Consider the following 25117-nt stretch of genomic DNA (forward strand, 5'->3'; position numbering starts at 1 on the left):
AGCTCCCTACCTGGGATGGGGGCAAGGGGCAGATGGGCCGGGAAGGGCAGAGGACCGATCCTCTGAACGCACATTTCACCCTACCTCCACCTGTGGGCTCCCAGGCTAGGCCTGCCACCGACCAGCTGCAACGGCCCTGGATGACTCACTTGACCCCTCGGAATCTCTGTTTCTCTTCATCACAGTGAGAAGCTTCGCCTAGAAGATCTCCAGGGACCTTGTGAACTCTTGGAAATTGGGCTCTTTTGCGAGGCTTGAGGCAGGAAGACACTGGGGTAGGGAGGAAATCAGACCTCTTCACCTCTCCAGGGATGGGGCTGAGCCAGGTGATATCATAATGGGCAGTGCCCATCCTAGAGAGGGAATCAGGGTGGGGTAGCAGCAAGAAGGCTGTGAGGGAGGGAAGCTGAGAGATCCTCCACAGGAGGGGGGTCGCAGCAGCTGGGGCACCTGCAGAGCTGTCTGGGAAAGTGGGGGGGTGGTCACTGATGTCTTGCAGGAGCCCCTGGTAGGTAGAGCCCACCACGGCATCCCCTAGACCCCACTATGTTCCTCTTTTCCCATAAGACCAAGACCCCCATCAGCACCTACAGTGACTCCTACAGGGCTCCTACCTCCATCAAGGAGGTCTATAAGGACCCACCTCTGTGGGCCTGGGAAGCCAACAGGTTTGTGACTCCGGTAAGTGGCGAGCTGGGGCGGGGGTTGGGCGGCGGGCAGTCCAGAGTGTACGGCTGTGGGTGTCTGGATCACTGACAGTGTGTGGTTGTCATTATGTGTTTGTAATTATTTGTAGCTTTGTGTGTGTGTGTGTGTGTGTGATTCATTTGCTTAGGCAGGGAATTTATCATGATATATATAAAGTAATACGAGATCCTGCCCTCATGGTACCCTCCTACTCCACCAGGGTAGGAGATGGGGAGAGATAGATGATAATCAAGAAATAAATTAGGGTTTTGTAAATTGTCCCAAATTCTGTGAAGGACATAAACGGGGTACTGGAAATGGAAAGTAACCAGGGAGAGCTACTTAAATAGAAGTAATGAAAGAGGTCTCTCTCTTTCAAGGTGACATTGAGCTGAGACTGGAAAGGTGAGTGAGAAATAGCCATGTGAAGAACTGAAAGAATAGGGTTCCAGGCAGAGTGATCAGAAAGTGCAAAGGCCCTGAGGCTGCCTGTGGGCTCTGCCTACAGGCATGTTTTTATGCGTGCTTATTACAGTCTCCTGTGTCTGTACTTGAAGACAGGTGGCCAAGTGGGGCTGTGCGGCTTTCACAAAATGGAGAGAAGATCTGTAAGTCTAATTGTGACTCTGCCCAAGGGAGTTTAATCTGTGTGTACCACCCAACAAAACTTTGCTGAGTATTTACATGTGTCAGGGACAATGTGGTTACAGTGAAGGGCCAAGCCATGCCTTTGAGGATCTCTCGGCAAAAAGTGAACAAAGTAGGACTGCCCAGTGTGGAACATGCACCAGCAGAGACTTGTGCTGGTATAACAGCCAGAAAGCCGCTCCCGGGACTTGAAGGGCAGGTCTGCTAAGAGATCCAGAAGAAGGACGCTCCGAGCAGAAGAGAAATGTGAAAGGGCAGCCCAGGGGCAGGGACCCACCAGGAACTGAGAACTGGAGCAGAGGAGAGGCCAGCCCTATGGTAAGAGAGAAGCCTGCAGACCATGAAGGGCTTCAGGTTGTGTTGAGAAATGTGGTCATAATGGTCCAGACTTTTGAGCCTGGGAGTGTCATGCTTGCATTGTGAGTGACACACTCTGGCCACTGTGGCAGGAGATTGATGGGGCTGGAGTTGAGGGCAGGAAGCCCAGTGAGGTGGTGAAGGATGAGGGAAGAGGATATAGGTGGGAGATAAGGAGAGACTGTAGCAGTGAAAAATAGGAGAGTATTTTTGAATAGGAGACTATCGTTGATACTCTCAATAGTACTCTCCTACTGTTGAATAGAGAGTCTTTTTAAAATAATTTTTATAGTTACAAAATAAATATATGCTCAATCAGAAAGTGGGGATGGGCTTCCCTGGTGGCGCAGTGGTTGAGAATCTGCCTGCTAATGCAGGGGACACGGGTTCGAGCCCTGGTCTGGGAAGATCCTACATGCCGCGGAGCGGCTGGGCCCGTGAGCCACAGCTACTGAGCCTGCGCGTCTGGAGCCTGTGCCCCGCAACGGGAGGGGCCGCGATAGTGAAAGGTCCGCGCACCGCGATGAAGAGTGGCCCCCACTTGCCGCAACTAGAGAAAGCCCTCGCACGAACCGAAGACCCAGCACAGCCAAAAATAAATAAATAAATAAATAATAATACTGGATAATAATTAAAAAAAAAAAAAAAAGAAAAAGAAAGTGGGGATCACTCAGAGAAGCACAAAGAAAACGGCCTATAATTCTCACTACCCAAAATAACTACTGTTAATTTATTATTTTATGCCCTTTCAGGAAGCAAATATTTTTTTATGAAGGTGGTGTCGTATACTAATATTTTGAATCTTGCTTTTTTCACAAAACCATACATCAAGTACGTTTTCCTGTATCAAAAATATTCTATAATGTAATTTTAATGACTATCGTATTTTATTTTATGAATGTACCAAAATATGGTTGAGGAATCTTATATTATCGGAAATTTAGATTATTTATAAAATTTTGCTAGTATAATTATTCTTGTACATTCTTTGTATATATCAACTATTCCCTTAGGATAAATTCATAGATAGAAATTGTTGAGAGAAAGGATATGTGACTCTAAAAAACTTTGGATATACACTTCAAATTGCTGTGATAAGGGTTATAATAATCTACATGCCCACCAGCAAAATATGAGTGTCTGCCTGCTTTTCCAAACTCAATAGGAGGGAATTCTTAGGACGCAGATAACACACCTTGGTCACCATCTCGATATAAAGAAGAGGGGAGAGATTAAGAGGACTTCTGGGTTTTGGACTCTGGAAAACTGGAGGAATGGCAGTGCTACCAACTGATATTTGGAATTGCAGATTAGAGAGAGATTTGGAGTTCAACTGGGGACAAAAATATTCAAGGACTTCCAGGAAAAGATGTCTGCTGTGTAGCTGGATATACTTACCTGAAGCAAAGGAAAGAGGTTTGGGCTACAGACATGAATTCTGAAATCAACATATAGGTGGTAGCTGAAGTCATAGAGATTGCCAAAAAAAGAGTAAGAAAGTGGCCAAGGATAGGACTTTGGAGAATATCAGTATTTCAGGAGTAGGTAAAGGAAGAAGAGCCATAAAAGGAGACAGTGATAGGACGAAAATCATAGAGAAACCAACAAAGACAGCATTATTAGACAAAGCTCGGTGTCAAATGCTGTCAGCGCAGACAGGGATCTCTTGGATGTAGTAACACTTAGCTGCCTGGCTAAACAGCTTCAGTGAGTGGTGAGGAATGAAAGTCAGATAGCAGTGGGATTAATAATGAAGGAAAAGGCTTCCGCTTCTGGCAGTATGGTGGTCTAGAAACTCTGAAGGGCCCTCCTGGTTCCAAACAACTAGGTCCTGCATAAAAATTAATTTTCATTTTGTTTCGGACTGTCAGTGGAGATGAGTGGTAAGTATACTAAGAAGACAGGATTGCCCTGAGGACAAACGTCACTATCAGTACTACAAGCAGGAGTTTAAGCCTTTAGCTAGCTGAAAGATGGAGAACTGAACCTGTAAATTCCAAACTGAGCCAGAAAGTCCAGTGACCTCTGGCTCCCTTCCTCCCCGCTTCCACCCCAACACACACACACACACACACACACACACGATGAATGTACATCTTCTATGGTGGAAAATATCCTCAATGTAGGTTTCCAGGTATCCTTAGAGTACGGTCAATCAACTCTGAGCTCACAATAAAAGACATAAGGAAACAAACCACCATATGACAGAGTCAACAGAAACAACAAACAGCAGACTTAAACCTCCAAGGATGTCAGATATTGGAAATAATAGTTAAAGAACACAAAATAATTATGAATTTTTCTGAGCAAAATGTGAACTCCTCAAAATGAGGATGCAACAAGAGATTATATTTTTAAAAGAATGGACAGATTTTTTAAAGAAATGAAATTTTAGAAATAAAAGATATATGTGTTAAAACCAAAACTCAATGGATGGATTAAGGAGCAAATTAGACACAGCTTAAGAACATCAGTGAAATGAAAAACAGAGCAGGGGGACTTCCCTGGTGGTTCAGTGGTTAAGACCCCATGCTTTCAATGCAGGGGGCACGGGTTCCATCCCTGGTTGGGGAACTAAGATCCCACAAGCTGTGCAGTGTGGGGAAAAAAAACAAAACAAAACAGAGCAAAAGAAATTTCCCAGAATGCAGCACAGAGAGACAGAGAACTATAGAAAATATGGAAGAAACATTAAGCAATATGAAAGAAAAAGAAGATCCCACATAACTACTCGGGGTTCCAGAAGGAAAGAGCAGAAAGGAGAGTAGTCATTATCTGAAGAGACAAAGGCTCTTGATTTTCAACAACTAACAAGAGAAATGAATCCATGGATTCTTAGGTAACACGTGAAACTGCACAACACCAGCTTAAGAGATGACCTTAAAAACATGCAGAGAGAAATTATTTTCAACGTGTCTTCCTTTCAAGAACAAAAGAAAGATAAAAACACTTACAGACAAACAAAAACTAAAATATTTACTACAATAAGACTTATAATAGGGGGCTTCCCTGGTGGCACAGTGGTTAAGAACCCGCCTGCCAATGCAGGGGACACAGGTTTGAGCCCTGGTCCAGGAAGATCCCACATGTTGCAGAGCGGCTAAGCCCATGTGCCACAACTACTGAGCCTGCGCTCTAGAGCCCGCGAGCCACAACTACGGAGCCCACGCGCTGCAACTGCTGAAGTCCGATCGCCTAGAGCCCGTGCTCCGCTACAAGAGAAGCCACCGCAATGAGAAGCCCGTGCGCCGCAACGAAGAGCAGCCCCCCTCGCCTCAACTAGAGAAAGCCCGCGCACAGCAGCGAAGACCCAACACAGCCAAAAATAAAAATAAATTAATTAAATAAATTTTTTAAAAAAGACATAATAAAGGAACTTCTAAAGGATACACTTTGGGGAGAAGGAAAATGATAACAAAAGGAAGGTATGAGATGCAAGAAGGACTAGTGAGTTAAGAAACTGGTAAACATGAGATAAATTTAAACAAATATTGTCCATAGAAAATAATTATAATAATTTTTAACTTGTAAAATTTAAAGAAAGAACCAAAATATTGGAAAACAATATCATGTAAATTGTATATTGGAAAACAATATCATGTAAGGTACAAGGCTAGGAAAGGAATTTTTACAAAAACTGTCATTATTCACAGATGATACAGTTGTGTTTATAGAATCTACAAATTATTAGAATAAGAGAATTTAGAAAGTTGGATGAATTTAAGAGAAAAAGCATATTTAGGAAGCATAATCTTAAAATATATATATCATTTTAGCAACAAAGAGTGAGAGTAAGTAGAAATAAATCTAACAACGTGTGCAAAACTGTACGGATAATATTATAAAACTTTGAATACTTCAAAAAAATACTTAAATGAAGAGGCATAACATGCTCATGAATAGGAAGAGTCACTAACATAAAGATTCCATGCAATTCTGATTAAAATCTCAACAGGAGTTTTTGAAGAATTTGACAAGCTGTTTCTAAAATTTATAGAGAAGAGCGAAGGCCCAAGAACTAGCTAAAACACACCTAAAGAAGAAGGGGACTTGCCCAGTCAGATATTAATATTTATTACCAAGCTATAGAAATTCATAAAGCATAATATTACTGTAGGGATACACAAATTGATTAATGGAATAAAACAAACCAGAAATGGAGCCACACATATATGGAAACGATATGCAACAGAGATGACTGAAAGTAAAGCTATGGGAAAAGATGTATCAGGCTTGGGGTGGCATTACAAATCTGTGGGAGAATATAGATTACTCAATGAGACAACTGGTTATCCATGTGGATAAAAATTAAATTGATCCCCTAATTCACACCAAACCCCAAAACAGATTCCTGACAGATTAAGGCATAAATATGGAAAGTAAAACTGTATAATTTTAGAAAAAATTATGACATTATCTCCATTATCTTAGATTATGGATGGATTTCCTAAGTCACAAAAGCACTACATAAGAGATGAATAAATTCAACTATGTTAAAATGAAGAACTTATGTTCATCAAAAGACACCAAAAAGAAAATGAAGTTACAAGCCACAAACTGAGAGACGATAATTGCAACATGTAACTGACAAAGGAATATGCAGAATATATAGAGAACTATAATTCTCTGGGTTAAAATTGAACACGTTTTGACTCCTTCCTAAAACCCCTCGAAAACTACAATAAATGCATATTTAAGACATAAATTTGCAAGAATAGTGAGAAAGAAGAACAATGACAACAAAATTTCAGAAGCTGGAAAGTGTGATAGATAAGTAGTAACTGACACAGCAGATCTGAGAAAGCTGAATCCAAAGCCAGCAGTGAGAAACACAAGACATAATTCAACTTAAAACTGCAGAATTTTTAAAAGGCTCAGAAATTGGTAATACTAGGTTTCTCTGGAACAGAAGATGAGACAGGACCAAGGCTGAAACAACAATGATTTGAAAGCTAAGAAGCAATTAAACCCCTTCTTCTATTCCATGCCATAGGGTGACTGCTCGCCCATCTCTGCAAAAGTCAGAAGGCTTATTTTTTGGCAAGGATCTCAGGACTGGGGATTCCAGGCCCAGCTAAGGTCAGGGTACCGTACTGAAAACAGATGAACCTCCATATGCTGAATGCTAAACCCCCAGCAGCCCTCTTCTCCACTAGGTTCTCAGAGCAATGGCAGGTAGGTCACTGAAATAGTCTCTTCCGAGGGATCTGATCAGCCCAAGAGAAAAGACCTACAGATACTGACAGAGTTTGCAACAAGTAGTCTAGCCAGAGCATCCTACAATGATGCCCACCCACAGCTCAAAGCCTCCAATGAGCCTTTTTAGTCTCCTGCTCATAAACATGAGCAGACAATCACAGATTACAGACATCTGAGGAAAGCCTCGAATGGAAACAATGAAGAGTCTGTGAGTTCTTCTAAATGATTATTTGTGTGTGTGTGTGTGTGTGTGAGCGTGTCTGAGTGTGTATGTATAGATGTACATCTGTACATCTGTCTATGAGTGTATCTGGGTGCACAGATCTATGTGTATGTCTGGACATGCATGTGTTTGTGTGTATGTAAAACTCAGGGGAGTGCTAAGTCATGGGGCCCCTCCACCCATATGGAGTATGACTGTGTAGGATCTGCCCACAGAACAAAACCTCAGCTGGGCACGGAGGATCCAAGAAGCCCCTCAGCTGAGGGGGGGTTTTCAGGGGAGTAGAAGCAGCAAGGTCTCATCCCAGGCCAAGAGAAGCCTCTGCTCTTCAGATCATAAGGGTGAAATGCGGTGCAATGGCGTCATCCCAGCACCTTGCTGCCCACTATGATGAGAAAGTCCTTTCTGGTGTCTGACTTTGCTGGGTGTCCCACCCCTGTAACCCAGCTGCCTACAGAGACATGGGCCCACAACTAACTTGGCAATCTGCCTTTAGCTGAGGACAAGGGGGCCCTTAATCTGGGATTCTACCGATCCAGCCAAACAAGGGGTATTGGGATAAGATGAGGTGAACCCCAAGAAGCAGAGGGGCCCAGAGCCTGAACCAAGATCAGGAAAAAAAATCAGGATAGGATGAGGACCAGCACAACGTAAATGTCAGGGTCAAGGGTAATACTGGTGTCAGGATGAGAGCCACAGCAGAATTAGGGTCAGGTTGGAGTCAGAGAATTAGATTTTAAAGTAGGTGCCCCTCTGGCCCCATCCTTCATCTCCTTCAAGGTGCCAGGTTCACAGAGAGCCCTTCCTGTCCAAAACACCTGCCTAAGGTAGCCAGCTCCCAGGGCAGCCAGCCTTTCCTGAGGCTCCAGGTTGTTCCATGGGCCTGTTGCTCTGTTGGGGAAGACCTAGGCCCTGCTCCCAGGCAGCACACAGTCTGGAAGAACGAGGACAGGAACACCCAGCTCTGCCCTTATAGGTCCCAGTCAAGGAAAGGACAGAAATGAGAAGAACATCAGAAAACCACTCTGACTGAGGGAAAATGTTGGGTTCCAAGTCCGAGACTTGGATGGAAGAAAAAGAAGAAAAGGGTGATTCAAGCAAAAGAACTATGCAGAGGGAACCAAGGCTGGCCTGGGGATCCCTCTGGCATAGGGAGAGGGTTGGGAGACCCACCTGGGCTGACCTCAATAGGGGCTAAATCTAGGTCCAGCAGGATGCCAAGGCTGGGGTCTCCATGCACCTAGCCATCTCCTCCCCTCTCTCCTTGCCAGGGCCTGACTCAGACTGTGCAGCGCCATGTGGATCCTGAAGCCCTGCAGAAGATGGTCAAGTGTGCTGTGCAGGACTACAGCTATAAGAGTTCCATACCAGGTCACCCCTACTTGCCTGAGAAATACTGGCTCTCTCAAGAGGAAGGTAGGGCCTCATCCATCACCCAACTGTGACCCCATTCAGTGACCCCAACAAAGACCCTACCCCTGAACCCAACTTGACTCCTGACCTCCACCCTGATCCTATACAAACCTTATCCCCATCCTCGACCAGGGCTTCTTCTCTAATTACCCCCATTCCAGCTTGATTCCCAACCACCTGGCCTGACCCTGATCCTGACCCCTGACCCTGGAGGAGGAGATCCAGGCTCTGCCTTTTGGGAGTTCCCAGTCTATGCCAAAGAATTGGAAGAGGCCTGGGCCTTATCCCTAGAGAGAGGGAGGGAGCATTAACCTCCTCCAAACAAATTCCTCCATGTGTATTCTGGTGCTATCTCCTCCCATCTTCTTAGTGACCCTGTTCCATCAGGTTCCCTTCTCTCCTGCAACCCTCTGCCTCACCACATCTCTCTCCCCTCAACCTGGAAGCCTTTTCTAATTTCCTCCTGTCTAAAAATTCTCTCTCGCTCCTCCCCTTCACAGCCAAGATTCTTGGAAATAGAGTCTATGTCTCTACTTCCTCACTCCTTATGCCTTATAAGAAATTATCCTTCTCATTTGGTTAGGTGTTTATTATGTCTCCCTGTACATTCCAAAAGAACAGAGAGTCTTGTTTTATTTAGAGCTGTGCTCCCTCCATCTAGAATAGCAGCAGGCTTCATAAGTATTTGTTGAATGAATTGATGATTAATCTTCAATTGAAATTGGGAATCTGCATCTCCTACACTCATGTTTAATGTTTATTAAAACTGATCTTGTATGGTTCTAATTACCTCATCCATGGGACTCTTCAGTCTGTTCCTCATGAGACCTACCCTATGCATTTCACTCTGACCACTCTCTATTCTGTGAAACTCCTTCCTTCCTCAGCTTCTCTGATGCCTCAAATTCCTGGGTCTCTTGTCTAATCATTCTGGAAACATGGGGTTCCTCGGGATGCTGATCGGAGCCCTCCTCTCTCCTTATTCCTCTCTTGAGACCGTTTAATCTAACCCACATCTTTAATTACTGACAGCTCTAAGTCTTTATTTCTAGCCTTGTCCTCTTACCAGGATTCCACTTTCCTTTATCTGATTATGAGCAAATTTACCTGAATGGCCCCAAACACTTCAAACTCAGTATGTCCAACCCACCAACCTAGAACTCCAAGTCCCAACACACTGCCCCACACATACACGCACCTGCTCTTCCTCTAGGGCTCCTAGAACTCCTTTCCTAATCTCTCACATGTATTCTTTCACACTGTTAGCGTGGTGGATCAGAGAGGAACTTACAGGACACTTAGGTGACTGGATGGGTGGAGCTTCGGAGGGTTTTAAGTAGAGAACTGTCTTGGTCAGATTTTCATTTATCATAAGTGCCATAGTTTCTATGTAGAGATCGGATTGTAGGATTTCAGAATGAGGCAGGAAGACCAGTAGGCTAATAACAATAATAATCACAATAATAATAATGATGATGATGATGATGATGATGATGATGATAGTTTTCTCTGTGCCAGGCATTGTTCTAAATGTTTTACATATAATAACTTATTTAAATCTCACAACGACCCTATGGGGTAGATAGTATTATTACCCCCATTTTAAAATTAAGGAAACAGAGACAAGGTGAAATTAATTAACTAGATCAAGGTCACACACAGTTAATATCTGGCAGAGCTGAAATTTGAACCACAGGAGTCGGTCTACAGAGTCCATCCTATTAACCATGACATTATTGTCTCCTGGTTTAGGCACTGCAGAGATACAGGAGTGATATGGGGGACTGGAAGAAAGAATAGAGTCAAGTGATTTTAAGGAGGCAGAATAAGCAAACTTTGAGCCTAGATGTGGAAGATGAGAGGGAGGATTTGGGAGGAGGCCCATTTCCAGGGTTTCCAGGTTGGCTGATTCAGAGAGGGTGGTGCCAGGATGAAAAGTGATCAGCTCAAAGGACCCAGGCTCCACTCAGAAGCTTGTCTTAGGTGGGATATAGGCTGCATCTCAGTGTCTAAGACAAGTATGGGGCCAGGCTGGGCTTTTCTGGCCTAAGGGAGATCAGTGAGAGTCCAGCTTTGTGCTGGGGATCCGAGGAAAAACATCTAAGGGGTCCCAGATCCTGGGACAGAAAAAGGAGTAATACTGTCTTATGTTTCCACCCTTATGATCAAGCAGACAAATGCAACCCAAAGCACCTGTGCGGTAACCGGTATAATACATGGAGGATGGGACCTTACAACTGTACGGGCTGGAACAAATGTGCCTCATACCTTCCCCGGCTGCCTAAGGTATCTACTGTGCCAGCAAAGATGCCTGGGGCCTGGGACCACCCCCCACCCCCCATCTGCCTCCCAAACCACAGTGTCTGATATTTCACCATTAGTTTCTCATCCTTTTCCCACCAACAATGCTCCAAGGCCTTTTCCCATTTGTGAGACTAGGGTTTATATCTTCTAGGAAACAAGGGAGCTCAGGAGTGAAGCTGTGCTGGGCCTCTGGGTCCCAATCTCTGGCTAGGCTCTGTGGAGACATGGCTGGTATGCACTCTTTGAGGTGCTACCTTCCTGAAGCTTGCCACCTGGCACCTTCCCACATGGTCTGGTCAAGAAGTCATTGATAGGCTGAGTCTACCCGCTCCTCTCTCCCCTCCTTTGTGATGTGAGCAAGGGCAAAGGAAGGAGAACAAGGCCATCCAGAGGCAGAGCAGATAGATACAGGAGAGTCTTCCAAAGAGATAGGAAAGAGTCCAGCCACAGCCCCAGGCACGAAGAAAGAGGGAAGATGTAAGGATACCAGGCAAGAGTAGGGGCTCTTAACTGTAGGTTGATGGTTGACCTCAGGTTGACCAAACCCTTCTGAATCAGAACTTCCTCAAGAATCAGAATCAGAATTTTTCATAAGTTCCCCAAGTGATTCTGATGGGCAGGCAACACTGCAATATTGGAAAATCCCTATTAGAGAGACACGGAGACACAGCTACACAGAGTCAGCTAGACAAAGAAGGGTAAAATCAGAGGCAAACGGTGAGACAGGGATGTCAGAGGTGCAGGTCCAGACCTGGTCCACCTACAGCTCCACTTCCCCCACCCCCACCACCTGGGAGGCGGAGTAAACCGCGTTGCCCAGCGACAACCCCAAACGCTCAGAACGTGGGAGAGTAGGGGTGCTTCTGGAGGGCGGGAGAAGGCGCGGCCTGGGACTAGTCTGGGTGTTCTGGGAGAACCCCCAAAGGAGGAACTCTTCCGGGTCAGAGCTTGAGGCAGCGTGTGTGCCACTTCCAGGAGGCCGGGATGGAGACCGGAGTTCGAGGAATGCCCCTGGTGCACCCTCCTAAGCCGGAGCGACTCAACGCCTACGGTAACGGATGGTGGGACAGTGGAGGGAAATGGGTAGGCCAGAAGCACGGAGGGATGGAGACCCGAGGTACGGGGCGGAGGCCGAGGGCCCTGAAGAGGCTGTAACCCTGTCTCTATCTGTTTGTGTCTCCATCTCGTCCTGTCTCTGACCTTGTCTCTTCCCATTCCTGTGACTCTGTGTCTGGGTCTCCCGGGCTTGGGGCCCGTGGGCGCAGAGCGCGAGGTAGTGGTGAACATGCTGAACTCGCTGTCACGGAAGCAGCCGCTGCCGCAGATCACGCCCCGCTGCGGGTGTGTGGACCCGCTGCCGGGCCGCCTGCCCTTCCAGGGTTATGAAAGCGGTTGCTCGGGCCGCCACTACTGTCTGCGCGGCATGGACTACTGCGTCGCCGGGCCACCCTGCACCGAACGTCACCTGCGGCTTTTGCGCACAGAGCGGCCGACTGCAAGGTTCGCAGGGCCGAGCGCTCAGTAGCCGGGCCCCGCCCCCAAGCAAGCCCCGCCCCCAGAGTCCCCCCTACCCCAGCTGCGGACGCTCCATCCCGAACCACTTCTTGCTCTGACCTGTCTCTGTGACAGACCCCACCCCGCCTCCAGCCCGCGCGGTCCGCTTACTGGCGCCTCCCTGTCCCGCCCTCGGGCCTCACGGCCTGAACGTACGGCTGAGGCGGGTGAACCTGCACGGAGATACCCGAGTTCCTGATCCTATCCCTCCTGAACTGGGCTCAAGGTCAACCTGGCTCCTGTACGTCTTCTGGAGGCTCTGCCCGAGGGTTTCTTTGAGGAACAAACTCCTCACACCAGTTTGCTCCCCCTTCCCACACCCGCCGGCCCCGCCCCCTACCTGGTCACCGGGACCTGGAGACGCAGGTTCTAGCTTGCGGAGTGCCATGTGTCCTCAGAACAGTGTCCCCTATTCCTGGGCCTCGGGTCACCGTTGGTAATGGGCAGGGTCATCGGTGGGTTCTGAGAAGGCAAGGAAATGGTGACCGCATTACCAGAAGGGCCCTGGCCTCCTCGGAGCCCCGCACCACCTCTGGATGTAGACAGCCTCGCGTGTTATTGTGGAGGAAACTGAAGCTCAGGCGCTCAGCAGAAGCCCAGACTGCAACGCGGCCTTTTCCCTGCACTTGGCGTTAGACAAGGCTGGCTGAGCCTGGGAGACCTCCAATGTCCGCGTCTGTCTAGAGAGCTGTGAAAGGGGGAGGGAGATCCTGAACCTTGTCCCTAACCCCGTGGTGATACCCCGTCCCTCCCCAGGCTGAGAGAGACTGATTCATTGTGCGAAACTGGGTCTTATCCCTCACAAGGGCATGGAGGAGCGAGAAAGTGCCTAAGCCTGAGAAACGTCGCCTCGTCGATAAGCTGGAGTAATTGCTGTCCCGTGTTGAGGATCCGGGGGCTCCCAGGTCCTCAGTGACTGTACCTCAACCCTCCCCAGAGTACAGCGTTCTCCGCGGCCCAGCCTGGGCGGCAGAAACGAGGCCTTAGGGGGAGAGGGACTTCAAGTGTCTTCCCAGAGGCGACGTTTCGAGGTCTTGAAGGGACAGGAGGCCGGAAGGGAGGATCTCCGAGCCGTAGGACTGACACCTGAAGTGCGGCTCAGAGTCTTGGTCTGGGTTGGGGCGTAGAGGGAAGTCAAAAGGTCCGACCCCTTCCTGCCCACCGCTTCCTTCTCCAGGACTGTATCGCCCTGCAAGCACCGGCCGGGAATGCAATGTGCTGTTATAACTCCCCCGCCGTCATACTACCCTTGTCCGAACCTCAGGTAAATCTGGCGCACACACATGCAAATGCGCACCCACACAGAAGCTGTAACCTTGGCATGGCGGGGGACCCAGGGACTAGTTGGGATAACTGACCTCTGTGATGCACCGACTGGAAGATGACACCAGGGGGCGATGGTGCCATGGGGAAGTCAAAGCTGGCAACTAAATGAGAGGGCATGGAGATGGCATTGAGGGTTTACAGGTTAGCAGTGGGGCTTAGAGTCAAGAGATCAGGGCGTTAGGTTCAGGGCTTGAATTAAAGATTAAAAAGTCAGTGTTAGGGAGCGGGTATTGGGAATCAAAAATTTAACAGTAGACCCTGAGGTCAAGAGGTCAGTGTTGGAGCCTAGGGCCATTATTTGGGGCAAAATGTTGGGATAAGATTAGCATTGAGAATTGGAGTCAGACGTATGAGGGTCCAAAAGGGCTGACCCATCTCTCCCCACAGATGGGACACAAGTCACTTCAAGAAGACCGGTGGCCCCCAGAGAAACAACTATGTCGTCCACCCTGAGTTTGTGTCCGAGACCTATCCTGACTACCACTGCCGGTAGAGCCCGGGCTGGCCGGGCCAAGGGGGCTGAACAATGAATAAATTCTTCATCCTAAAGGCTGCCTCTCGTGTCCTTACCCAGCAGGATCTGGCAATGAGGAGCCAGTCACTCAGGCCTCTGCCAAGCCCCCTCAACTGAGATACAGTTTCTCAAAGTCATCTTGCCCTGAGCCCTCCCCACTCCATCATCTCAGTACTTCCCTTGGGTGGCCCTGAGTGCCTTCCTGACGCATGGCAATAGCCCTATGAGGGGCATGACCTCCTCCTTTCCATCCCAGAGCCCAAACTAATGGGCCCACCTAGCCATGCAGGAGGGCCCATCTACCTCCCATCCTAGGAGGACCCCACAGCTGCCATTTCCCCAATATCTCCCAAACCTAGATGTCCCTTCACCCCCATATCTCAGTGGACCCAGAATTGCCCATCCTGCAATCAGAGCCATGTCCCTATACTCAAAGCTCTTTATCTCTGTTCCCAGAGTCTCCATCACAGCGATCCCAAAGTCTATGTTCAGATACCCTTGCTGCCCTCCCCCACCCAAGTCCAAGAGGTCCAAAACAATTTTGGAGGGTTTCATGATCAAGAAATTTCAAATTACAAAACAAAGCCCTGCATCATCAGAAAATCTACAAACAACAAATGCTGGAGAGGGTGTGGAGAAAAGGGAACTCTCCTGCACTGTTGGTAGGAATGTAAATTGATATAGCCACTATGGAGAACAGTATGGAGGTTCCTTAAAAAACTAAAAATAGAACTACCATATGATCCAGCAATCCCACTACTGGGCATATACCCAGAGAAAACCATAATTCAAAAAGACACATGCACCCCAATGTTCATTGCAGCACTATTTACAAGAGCCAGGTCATGGAAGCAACCTAAATGCCCATCGACAGACGAATGGATAAAGAAGTTGTGGTACATATATACAATGGAATATTACTCAGCCATAAAAAGGAACGAAATTGAGTCATTTGTTGAGATGTGGATGGATCTAGAGACTGTCATACAGAGTGAAGTAAGCCAGAAAGAGAAAAACAAATATTGTATATTAACTCATGTATGTGGAACCTAGAAAAATGGTACAGATGAACTGGTTTGCAGGGCAGAAGTTGAGACAGATGTAGAGAACAAACGTATGGACACCAAGGGGGGAAAGCCGCAGGGGTGGGGATGGTGGTGTGCTGAATTGGGCAATTGGATTGACATGTATACACTGATGTGTATAAGATTGATGACTAATAAGAACCTGCTGTATAAAAAAAAAATTAAATTAAATTAAAAAATTAAAAAACAAAGCCCTGGGGGACTTCCCTGGTGGCGCAGTGGTTAAGAATCCGCCTGCCAATGCAGGGGACATGAGTTCAGTCTCTGGTCCAGGAAGATCCCACATGCCGCGGAGCAACTAAGCCCATGTGCCACAACTACTGAGCCTGCGCTCTAGAGCCGGTGAGCCACAACTACTGAAGCCCGCGTGCCTAGAGCCTGTGCTCCGCAACAAGAGAAGCCACCGCAATGAGAAGCCTGCGCACCACAGCGAAGAGTAACCCCCACTCCTGCAACTAGAGAAAGCCCACGTGCTGCAACGAAGACCCAACGCAGCCAAAAAAAAAAAAAAAAAAAAGCCCTGTTTCTCTGTCCCTCAGGGAGCAAGCGGTGGGGTGTTCTGGAGCCTCTAGTATCTTCAGTATTTTTGCACCCCATTCCTCCTGGGTGCAGTTGTATAGCGGGGCACGCCCACCTCCTCGCAGCAGGGGCACTTCTAAGGGCTGCCACCAAGGGGAGTGGGTGGGGGAAGACTTTGCAAAATACAGAGCAGAATCCGGTCTTCTCAGTCCCTGATCTCAGGCACTGCTGGTCTGGTCCGGTGGGAGCTGACAGCTTGGGCCTCCCGGCTGATGGAACTAGGCTCCACTCCGTGGGGTCCTTGATTGGATCCGACCTGCACTGAGCCGCTGAGATCCTCCCAGAATTCCGCTACCCTTTTTCCGTATGGGAAAAGAGCTAATGAGAGCGTTATACCGAGACGGCCTCAACCTGCCCAAATCTGTAGGAAAAGGAATCCCAAGGGCCAGCTCTGTCCCTTTACCCTGCGGCTCTCTCCTTCTCATACACACCCCAAATTTAGCCTGCAGGTGCGAGAACCCTAACATTCGACAGCTGCACCTCCCTCCAGAACTACAGTTCCCAGCAGACCTGGGGCAGAGCCCCGCCCGCGTGCGGGTAAGCAATGGTCCAGAGGGGGCGGGCCTGCAGGCGGGGGGCGGAACCGGGAGGCACCGGGCTGGCGGCGGGCCTGTGCCAGGAGCTGGGCACAGAACAGAAGAGGAAGGTGGGGGCTAGGGGGCGTGACCTCAAGTGCGCGTGACAATGTGGGAGGATTGTCGGGCGCCAGGGGCGGAGCTGGACTCTGAGACTCAAGACGAGACCGAATGACTGGGGCGTGGCCGAGCAGCCAGGGGGCGGGGCTCCAGGACAGCCTCAGCTGTCCCCAGCTAGGCAGCGCCCCGCGCCGCACCGTGGCAGCTCAACTTCTGCTAACTTGGAGGGGATCTGCGGGAGCCTCCCTTCACCCCCACTTCTGGGGTTACTTCCGTGAGTGCGCCCAGCGGGAAGACCTTGGGGGGTTGCTGAGGGAAAATATTTCCCGAACTTTCGCTCCTACAGATGAGTAGGTGGGGCGAGGCTGGACACCTGGGCCCCTTCTTCTGCCGCGGTTCCCAGCGGGCGACCGCCCTCTTGACCTCAGTCTGTCCTTTCGGACATATAGCTGCAGCGCTGGGAGTGGGTGTAAAGTATTCCAGGCTGTAGGCTCAGTCACTCTATATCCCCGGATCCGCTCGCAGGGCAGGACGGGGAGAGGGCCCGGATCGAGTTGCCTTCGACATTTCCACCCCCCACCCTACCCCTGGGAATTGTGTTGGACAAAGGACCCAACGTGGAATGGCCTCCCTTCAGTTCGGCTAGGCCCGACCCTCCCTCTTAGACATTGCTAGGGGCTGGAAGCCAAGACTGAGGTTGACTGTCAAGTGGGGAGAGGCTTGGCTAGGGCAAACCCTACCTGCCAGCATTAGCCTGTGGTTGGCCAGATGGCGGAGGCAGCAGATTACAGGGGTCTCTAGCGGCACCGTTAACACCAGAACCACAGTTCCTCCCCCACAGCCCCTGTACCAGATGCCATTAAAATTGCCACTTCCCATCCCCAAGAAGCCTTCCTGGGGCAAGTAGCAGCACCAGCCCTTGGGAATACAGGCTTCACCATGCCCACACCCCCCTGATGGAAGCCTGTCCCACCCTCTTGGCCACAAAGCTCCTTTTCTCTCCTGCATTCAGTTAGCCAGTCAGACCATTAGCTCCCTGTCAGGGTTAAGCTGGGATTTTGGATTCAGGCAACCCTGCTACCTGAGTGACTTCAAACAAGTTCCTTTTTCTGTTTGGGCCACTGTTTCCTCATCTATAAAATGGGCACTGCAGCTGTGCCTACTATTCCGCATTATTGTTAGGGTTGGATGCCATGGTGGCATTAGGGAGACCAGCAGAGGGCCTCTGGGTTTTTGTCCTTCATCAAAGAACCTCAGAACCCTAGAAAGTAAAAATTCTCAAGACCTAAGTGTTGGAAAAGGCTTTTGAGGTCACCTTGGTGAGCTGGCCATGCCTCCAGGGGTCATGAGATAGGCTGACTTAATATGAAAGTTTTGAGGATGAGCAATCTCTGTCCTACTCAGATACGGACCCTTTCTCCCTATTCCCTTAGTGCCCAGAATGGGGCCTTGGTTGTCTTGAATGAATTGAATATAAATGTACAGCAGGTCTGGCCTGGGCCACCTAAGGCCTTCTTTGGGTCCTGCTTAGCTTAAGGGAATCAGCTAAAGGCTATGCCTGCATTTTCCAGGAAGGTTTTTCCAGCCTATACCTACAGGAAGGGAAGTCCATAGTAGGTTGGGGGAATTATGAATGCTAACTTGTATGGGATGAGAGGAAGAGAATAAGAGGCTGTTCTAGATCAGCTGGAACTGACCAGTTTAGGGAGTTGGTGGAGGGAGCTCAGAGAATAAGGCCCTGAGATAGAACCTCACTGGGGTGGAGGTGGGGCATTATGGGGAGCTGTATGTTGACATCTGGGATAAAAATTCCAATCTGCACCTGGCATCTGGCATTCTTGATAATCTCTTCATGGGAGAGGTGGGGGAAGTGAGAACGCTGAGCAATTCTGGTATCTCCTTGGAAATTGCTGGGGACTTGGAAACAGACACTGGCATCTGGGAGGAGTCTAATTACTGTTTGCCAGTCTCCCTCTCTCCTTCCCTCCAGCTGGAACAGGTGGGCAGCCGGCAGGCTGGCAGTGTATGTCTGTGTATGCACGTGGCTGGTGCTATTTCTTTGCTGGACTCTGCCCTGAGGGCTGAGACAGGAAAGGTCAGTAGCCTTGAACAGCAGGTTTGGACACACACCTCCTCCCAAGTCTGTGTTTCTCTGTAGTCATATCTGAATCTTTAGTATACAGTATATAAGAGTGGATTGTGTAGTAGGGGGTGTCTGATGGCCAGAGAGCTGGTAGGTGGGGGAGGGAAGTTGGCCCAAGATGGGTGGGTGAAATTTCCTAAAGCAGGTGGCCTGAGGATTGAGGTTAGGAAAGGAATGAGCTTGGTAGTCATAGGATAGGCTTGGCTGCAAATGGAATCAGAAGGACAGGTGAGACCATGTATGCCTTGAACTTCAATTTGCAAAGCTTACACTGCTGAACTTCATCATGGGGGTCATGAGCAGCTCCCTAAACTAAGGAGAGATGTAATCTGATAAGTGTTTCAGAAAGATCACTATAGTTGCTGTGAGCAGAAGGCATTGGAGGAAAACAAGTTGAAAGCAGGGAGGCCTATCGGGGAAGTGTTGCAATGATACAGGGGAGAAATGACAGTGCTCTAACTAGGGTAGGGGCAAACAGGACAGTGGGTGAGTGCTAGAGACAAAGCCAGAAGGTAGCTGGCCCGCAGATGTGGTGCTGGGAGCAGAGCAGGAAGGTGGGCAGGGAAATGGACTTGGTGATCCTGATGGCTGAGAGCAGAGTGGAGTTTGAGAGCAAAGAGAGGGAGATGTGAGAAGCCACCAAGCCCCCATGCTAGGCTCCTGACCCCAGTCCTAAAGTCCAAACCCAACCTTGCCCCCCCTCCAAACCAGGCCCTTGGACTGAGTCTGGCTTTGAGTATCTTCTCTAATCTCCAGATTTAATATGGCTTCTGACTCAAGATTAAATTCCATGCCTGAACTGTTCCCCTTCATCTCTCCTCTCCCGCTCCTGGCATAGGAAAGCCAGCCTCCTGCTGTGTTAAAGGTCTTAAGGAGCTGGCTTGCTTATCCCCCCCTCTCCCACCATGGCCACATCTCTGGGAAACCAGGCCATCTCCAGATTCCTCCCCTTCTCTTCAGCCTGAACTGCCCCCATGTGTGATCCAGGGAGGCCTGATTAATTCTGTGATCCTGGACAGCTCCCTGACCCTGTCAGGGTTTGTTCCTCCACCAGGAAAATGGTGATGAATATCATCTGCCCCTCCCCTGCAGAGTCCTGACTAATTTTGGCAAGCAGTGGGGCCCATGAGAAAGGGTAGGTAAGATGCAGACAGAACGTCCTGGTAAGAGTAAAGCCCTTATGTCCCAGTATACACTTTCCCAAAATATACACTTCTTTCTTGCAGCAGCAAATGTAAATACTATGGAATGAGAAAGCTCAGTTCCACCTCTCTCTTCCCCTTCCTGACTCAGATGGGCTTTGTCGGGTGGCCCCACTGCCTGCTCCTTCCTTAACTGGGGGCTGATGCCGCAGAATCCTCAGGAAAAGAGCCAGGCCTACCCCCGCCGCCGTGCTGGGAGCCACACAGGTCGTAAGAGCCCCGAGGCCGTCGCAGCTGCAACCATGTACACCTTCTTGCCTGACAACTTCTCGCCTACCAAGCCCAAGCCGTCCAAAGAGCTGAAGCCGCTGCTGGGCTCCGCAGTGCTGGGGCTGCTGCTGGTGCTGGCCGCGGTGGTGGCCTGGTGCTACTACAGCGCTTCTCTACGCAAGGCGGAACGCCTGCGCACCGAGCTGCTGGACCTCAACCGCGGCGGCTTCTCCATTCGCAACCAGAAGGGCGAGCAGGTCTTCCGCCTGGCCTTCCGCTCGGGCGCGTTGGACCTCGATTCCTGCAGCCGCGACGGCGCCCGGCTTGGCTGCTCTCGCACAGCGGATGGGCGCCCGCTGCACTTCTTCATCCAGACTGTGCGGCCCAAGGACACGGTCATGTGCTACCGCGTGCGCTGGGAGGAGGCGGCGCCGGGGCGCGCGGTGGAGCACGCCATGTTCCTGGGCGACGCGGGGGCGCACTGGTACGGCGGCGCGGAGATGAAGACCCAGCACTGGCCCATCCGTCTGGACGGCCAGCAGGAGCCTCAGCCCTTCGTCACCAGCGACGTCTACTCCTCCGACGCCGCATTTGGAGGCATCCTCGAGCGCTACTGGCTGTCGTCGCGTGCAGCTGCCATCAAGGTCAACGACTCAGTGCCCTTCCACCTGGGCTGGAACAGCACGGAGCGCTGTCTGCGGCTGCAGGCCCGCTACCACGACACGCCCTACAAGCCGCCCGCCGGCCGCGCTGCTGCGCCCGAGCTCAGCTACCGCGTGTGTGTCGGCTCCGATGTCACTTCCATACACAAATATATGGTGCGGCGCTATTTCAACAAGCCATCGAGGGTGCCAGCGCCTGAGGCCTTCCGGGACCCCATCTGGTCCACGTGGGTGCTGTACGGGCGTTCGGTGGACCAGGACAAGGTGCAGCGTTTCGCTCAGCAGATCCGCCAGCACCGCTTCAACAGCAGCCATCTAGAAATCGACGACATGTACACGCCTGCCTATGGCGACTTCGACTTTGACGAGACCAAGTTTCCCAACGCCAGCGACATGTTCCGCCGCCTGCGCGACGCTGGCTTTCGCGTCACGCTCTGGGTGCACCCGTTTGTCAACTACAACTCATCGTGCTTTGGTGAAGGCGTGGAGCGCGAGCTGTTTGTGCGTGAACCCACGGGCCGGCTGCCTGCTCTCGTGCGCTGGTGGAATGGCATCGGCGCCGTGCTCGACTTCACGCGCCCGGAGGCCCGCGACTGGTTTCAGGGGCATCTGCGGCGACTGCGTTCGCGCTACGCCGTGGCCTCCTTCAAGTTCGACGCTGGAGAGGTCAGCTATTTGCCGCGGGACTTCAGCACCTACAGGCCACTGTCCGACCCCAACATATGGAGCCGGCGCTACACAGAGATGGCGCTGCCCTTCTTCTCACTGGCCGAGGTCCGTGTGGGCTACCAGTCACAGAACATCTCGTGCTTCTTCCGCCTGGTGGACCGCGACTCCGTGTGGGGCTACGATCTGGGGCTGCGCTCGCTCATCCCCGCCGTGCTCACTGTCAGCATGCTGGGCTACCCGTTCATCTTACCCGATATGGTGGGTGGCAACGCGGTGTCTGAGCGCACAGTGAGCGGCGGCGATGTGCCCGAGCGCGAGCTCTACGTGCGCTGGCTGGAAGTGGCCGCCTTCATGCCAGCTATGCAGTTCTCCGTTCCACCCTGGCGGTACGACGCCGAAGTGGTGGCCATCGCGCACAAGTTCACTGCACTGAGGGCCTCACTCGTGGCGCCGCTGTTGCTGGAGCTGGCTGGTGAGGTCACTGACACGGGAGACCCCATCGTGCGCCCCCTCTGGTGGATCGCGCCCGGCGACGAGACGGCGCACCGCATCGACTCACAGTTCCTCATCGGAGACACGCTGCTTGTGGCGCCGGTACTGGAGCCAGGCAAGCAGGAGCGGGACGTCTACCTGCCCGCAGGCAAGTGGCGCAGCTATAAGGGTGAGCTTTTCGACAAGACACCAGTGCTGCTCACGGATTACCCCGTTGACCTGGACGAGGTCGCCTACTTCATCTGGGCATCCTGACCCAGCCCGGGACCCAGAAACCACACAGCCCTAACCCCAGTCTTCATGTAGGCCTCTAACCCTGCATCACAGCCACACCGTGTATCCCCAGGAAGTCCCCACCTCTGTACCACCCACTAAGTGGGTACTGAAGTAAATGTGCTGGAGCCAACTCCTGTAGGGCCAGGGGAGAAGATGCTGAAGCAACCTCCCACTCCAGTGCACAATCCTAACAGCTCTCTTTCTCTCCATACTCACTCCAGTCTACAGAAACCTCTTCCCTGGGCCGGGGGCAAGAGAGCACAGAGGAAAAAGGTCAGCTGTCTTCCTGTTAAACACGGTTGGGTTTTAAAAGCACAGAGAGAAACCTCACCCTCCATCCTGGCCTGAGTGGCCATCTTTGTCCTTTTGAGGTGGTGACTTGTTCCTCTTTAAGGTCCCAAAATAGCCCCCAGCCACACTTAGAAAGGGCACATTTTCGGTGTTGGAAGCCAGTTCCTGAGTCCCCAGCACTGGCCTGACCTGTGGCTGACCTGGCCCCACCCCAGCTGGCGAGAAGAGACAGAGGTACTTGGCCAACTGACAAGGAGGCAGGAGGTCCCCTCCCAAAGGACAGGTGGCCTAGGCTCAGCACAGAGCCATCATCATTGTCCCTCATTTGTGAAGAGCTCCTGATACCGCACTTATGCATCTGTGTACACACATGGTTCAGCCCTGGCCAGGGCCACCGCCTGATGGGCAAAGACTTGCAAGGCCATGCAGGCCAGACCTGATGCCTTAACTCAAGAACGTGTGTGTGTGTGTGTGTGTGTGTGAGAGAGAGAGAGAGGGAGAGAGGGAGAGAGGCACCATATGTCCCTGGTGCAGTACCTCCGAGGCTGCATAAGCCTGGAAGGAGAGGCCAGGGAGCAAATCTGAGGTTTTGATTGTTGACTTGGTCCCTTCCTAGGTGATGTCTCTGGGACTCTAGTAGGAAATAAACAGTCCTTTCCAGATTCCTCAGCTGCCTCACTCCCGGCACACGTGAGGTGTGGCTTAAAAGGGAGTGATGTTAGGGACTGCCCTGGCAGTCCAGTGGTTAGGACTCTGTGCTTCCATTGCAGGGGGCACAGGTTCGATCCCTAGTCTGGGAACCCCACAAGTGGGGGGTGCAGCCAGAAATAGAAAAAAAAAGGGGAGGGAGCGATGTTCTTATTCTGGTAGTGGTGTGCTTTAGCACAAAAACTACCGCGCACATCGACACCTACAAATATACATACAGGGTAAGGTCTTTCATTTTAGCCACTTTCCCTTTCTAAGAAAAGCAACCTCAGCCAGAGTGAGTTTCTCCTGACTTTGCAGCTGAGTCTGGGGAAGGAGTGGCTTGCCAGATGGGGGAGGTGGGAAACAGGGCAGGGCTCAGCTTCCCTTAATGGCTTGGACAGCAGAATCAGTCCCTCACCCCCTAGAGAATGCATCTCTTTGCCCACTCCTCCACCCCCTCTATTTTCTCAGTGTGAAGATTGCTATGCTAATGAAAGTTTAGGAGCACTCACCCATGATTCTACCACTCATCTGCAAGCTGTGTGGCCTTACGTAAGCTGCTTAACCTCACTGAGCCTCAGTTTCCTCATATGTAAAATGGTGATAATAATGCTACCTCCCAGGTTGTTAAGGGAATTATAAGCACAGATTTATATAAGGTGCCTAGCACAAGTAGGTGCTCAATAAAAGCTAATATAATGGGGTTTTTTTTTTCTTGTTTAAAAATAACATAGATTTTTCCAGGCCCCAGCTCCCAGCCCAACTGGCTTCCTCTGGGCCTGCATGTGACACCCTCTTCCCAAACCTCTGCACATAGCACCCAGTTGAACTCTGAGTTTGTGACCCGAGGGACACTGTGATCCAGGAGAGAGGCAAGAGAAGAGACATCTGAAGTGGAATGTCAGGAGCCAGGAGTCGCCAGGAGATGGGGAGTAAATGGAATTAGCTTCCCTCTCCTTTTTGTCAAGAGCATTTACTAATCAGTATTCAGTGATGAGCCTCCCTGGGCCCTGGTGCACAGCCATGGGCTGTGTGTGGAGTGACTGTAGAAGGAGGGCACCCAGGCTGGGTCCTGGAAACTTCCCTAAATGGCTGGAGGGCATGACTCACACTTGAATGGCCCTCCACTTGCTATGCAGTCTGAAGCCAGTTGACCTAACCTCTCGAGCCTTGGCTTCTTCATCTTTAAAATAGAATTTCTAGGATTCACTGAGATGTGTCTGTAAAGTACTTATGCAAAATTTGGCAAAGAGTGTTAAATAAATGGTAACTCCTATCAACTCTCAATTCGAAACAAGGAACAAAGAAAAACTCTGCCTAAAACTGATACTGTACCCTATTGGGTAGCCTCTAGCCACATGACGCTTCTTAAATTTAATTTTAAAATTAATTAAAATTAAACATTAAGAATCCAGCTCTTCAGGCACACTAGCCACATTTCAAGTATTCAAAAGCCATGTGTGACTAGTGGCTCACATATTGGACAGTGCAGATTATAGAACATTTCCATAGTTGCATAAAGTTCTATACCCCAGGACCAAGTAGTGTGTGCTGTCTGAGATGGCATGGGGGTTGAGGTTGGGTAAAGTAATCTGGAAGGCCTAAGTCATCTGGCATGGAGGAGGAGTACCCTTTAGAAGGGCATTGATGGAATTCCCTGGAGGTCCAGTGGTTAGGACTCCACACTTCCACTGCAGGGGGCCCGGGTTCGATCCCTGGCCGCTGGGGAACTAAGATCCCACATGCCATGCAGTGTGGCCAATTAAAAAAAAAAAAGATCTGAAGTGAAGTCAAATAAAACGTTAAGAATTTTAGAAGGGCATTGAGGGCAGGCAGCTTAGATGGGGGAGGGGACACACCATGCCCACTGAACACTCACTGTGTGCTGGGACAGGGCCAAAGGGAAGAGTGCCCTTGACTGGCCAAATCCCAGCAAACTAGCCCTTGGCTTGCAATCT

General features: G+C 50.2%; 1 protein-coding gene across 4 annotated transcripts; it reads left to right on the forward strand.

Moving 5' to 3' along the window:
* Window positions 1-72: 72 nt before the first annotated feature.
* Window positions 73-23862, forward strand: LOC309633529 (myogenesis-regulating glycosidase). Of its 4 annotated transcripts, none has more exons than XM_082402457.1 (7): window positions 73-681; window positions 8386-8530; window positions 10701-10813; window positions 11807-11882; window positions 12097-12331; window positions 13563-13649; window positions 19961-23862. In XM_082402457.1, exons 1-7 carry the CDS (start codon window positions 547-549, stop codon window positions 22155-22157), a joined length of 2988 nt encoding a protein of 995 aa, XP_082258583.1. In that variant the 5' UTR covers window positions 73-546; the 3' UTR covers window positions 22158-23862. The 4 variants fall into 4 exon arrangements, with proteins under 4 accessions (XP_082258583.1, XP_082258580.1, XP_082258581.1 ...); XM_082402454.1 differs by lacking the exon at window positions 19961-23862 and adding an exon at window positions 14099-14260; XM_082402455.1 differs by lacking the exons at window positions 73-681; window positions 19961-23862 and adding exons at window positions 1377-1653; window positions 14099-14260.
* Window positions 23863-25117: the final 1255 nt, after the last annotated feature.

This window comes from Balaenoptera borealis, assembly GCF_965194805.1.
Source record: "Balaenoptera borealis genome assembly, chromosome: 8".
Taxonomy (NCBI): domain Eukaryota; kingdom Metazoa; phylum Chordata; class Mammalia; order Artiodactyla; family Balaenopteridae; genus Balaenoptera; species Balaenoptera borealis.

Bases quoted from the DNA above. Each gene is read 5' to 3' on its own strand.
- LOC309633529 (XM_082402457.1), top strand. From the start codon at position 547: ATGTTCCTCTTTTCCCATAAGACCAAGACCCCCATCAGCACCTACAGT. The intron at 8,531-10,700 runs GTAGGGCCTCAT...ATGATCAAGCAG, and splicing joins CTGGCTCTCTCAAGAGGAAG to ACAAATGCAACCCAAAGCAC. The intron at 13,650-19,960 runs GTAAATCTGGCG...TTCCTGACTCAG, and splicing joins TACCCTTGTCCGAACCTCAG to ATGGGCTTTGTCGGGTGGCC.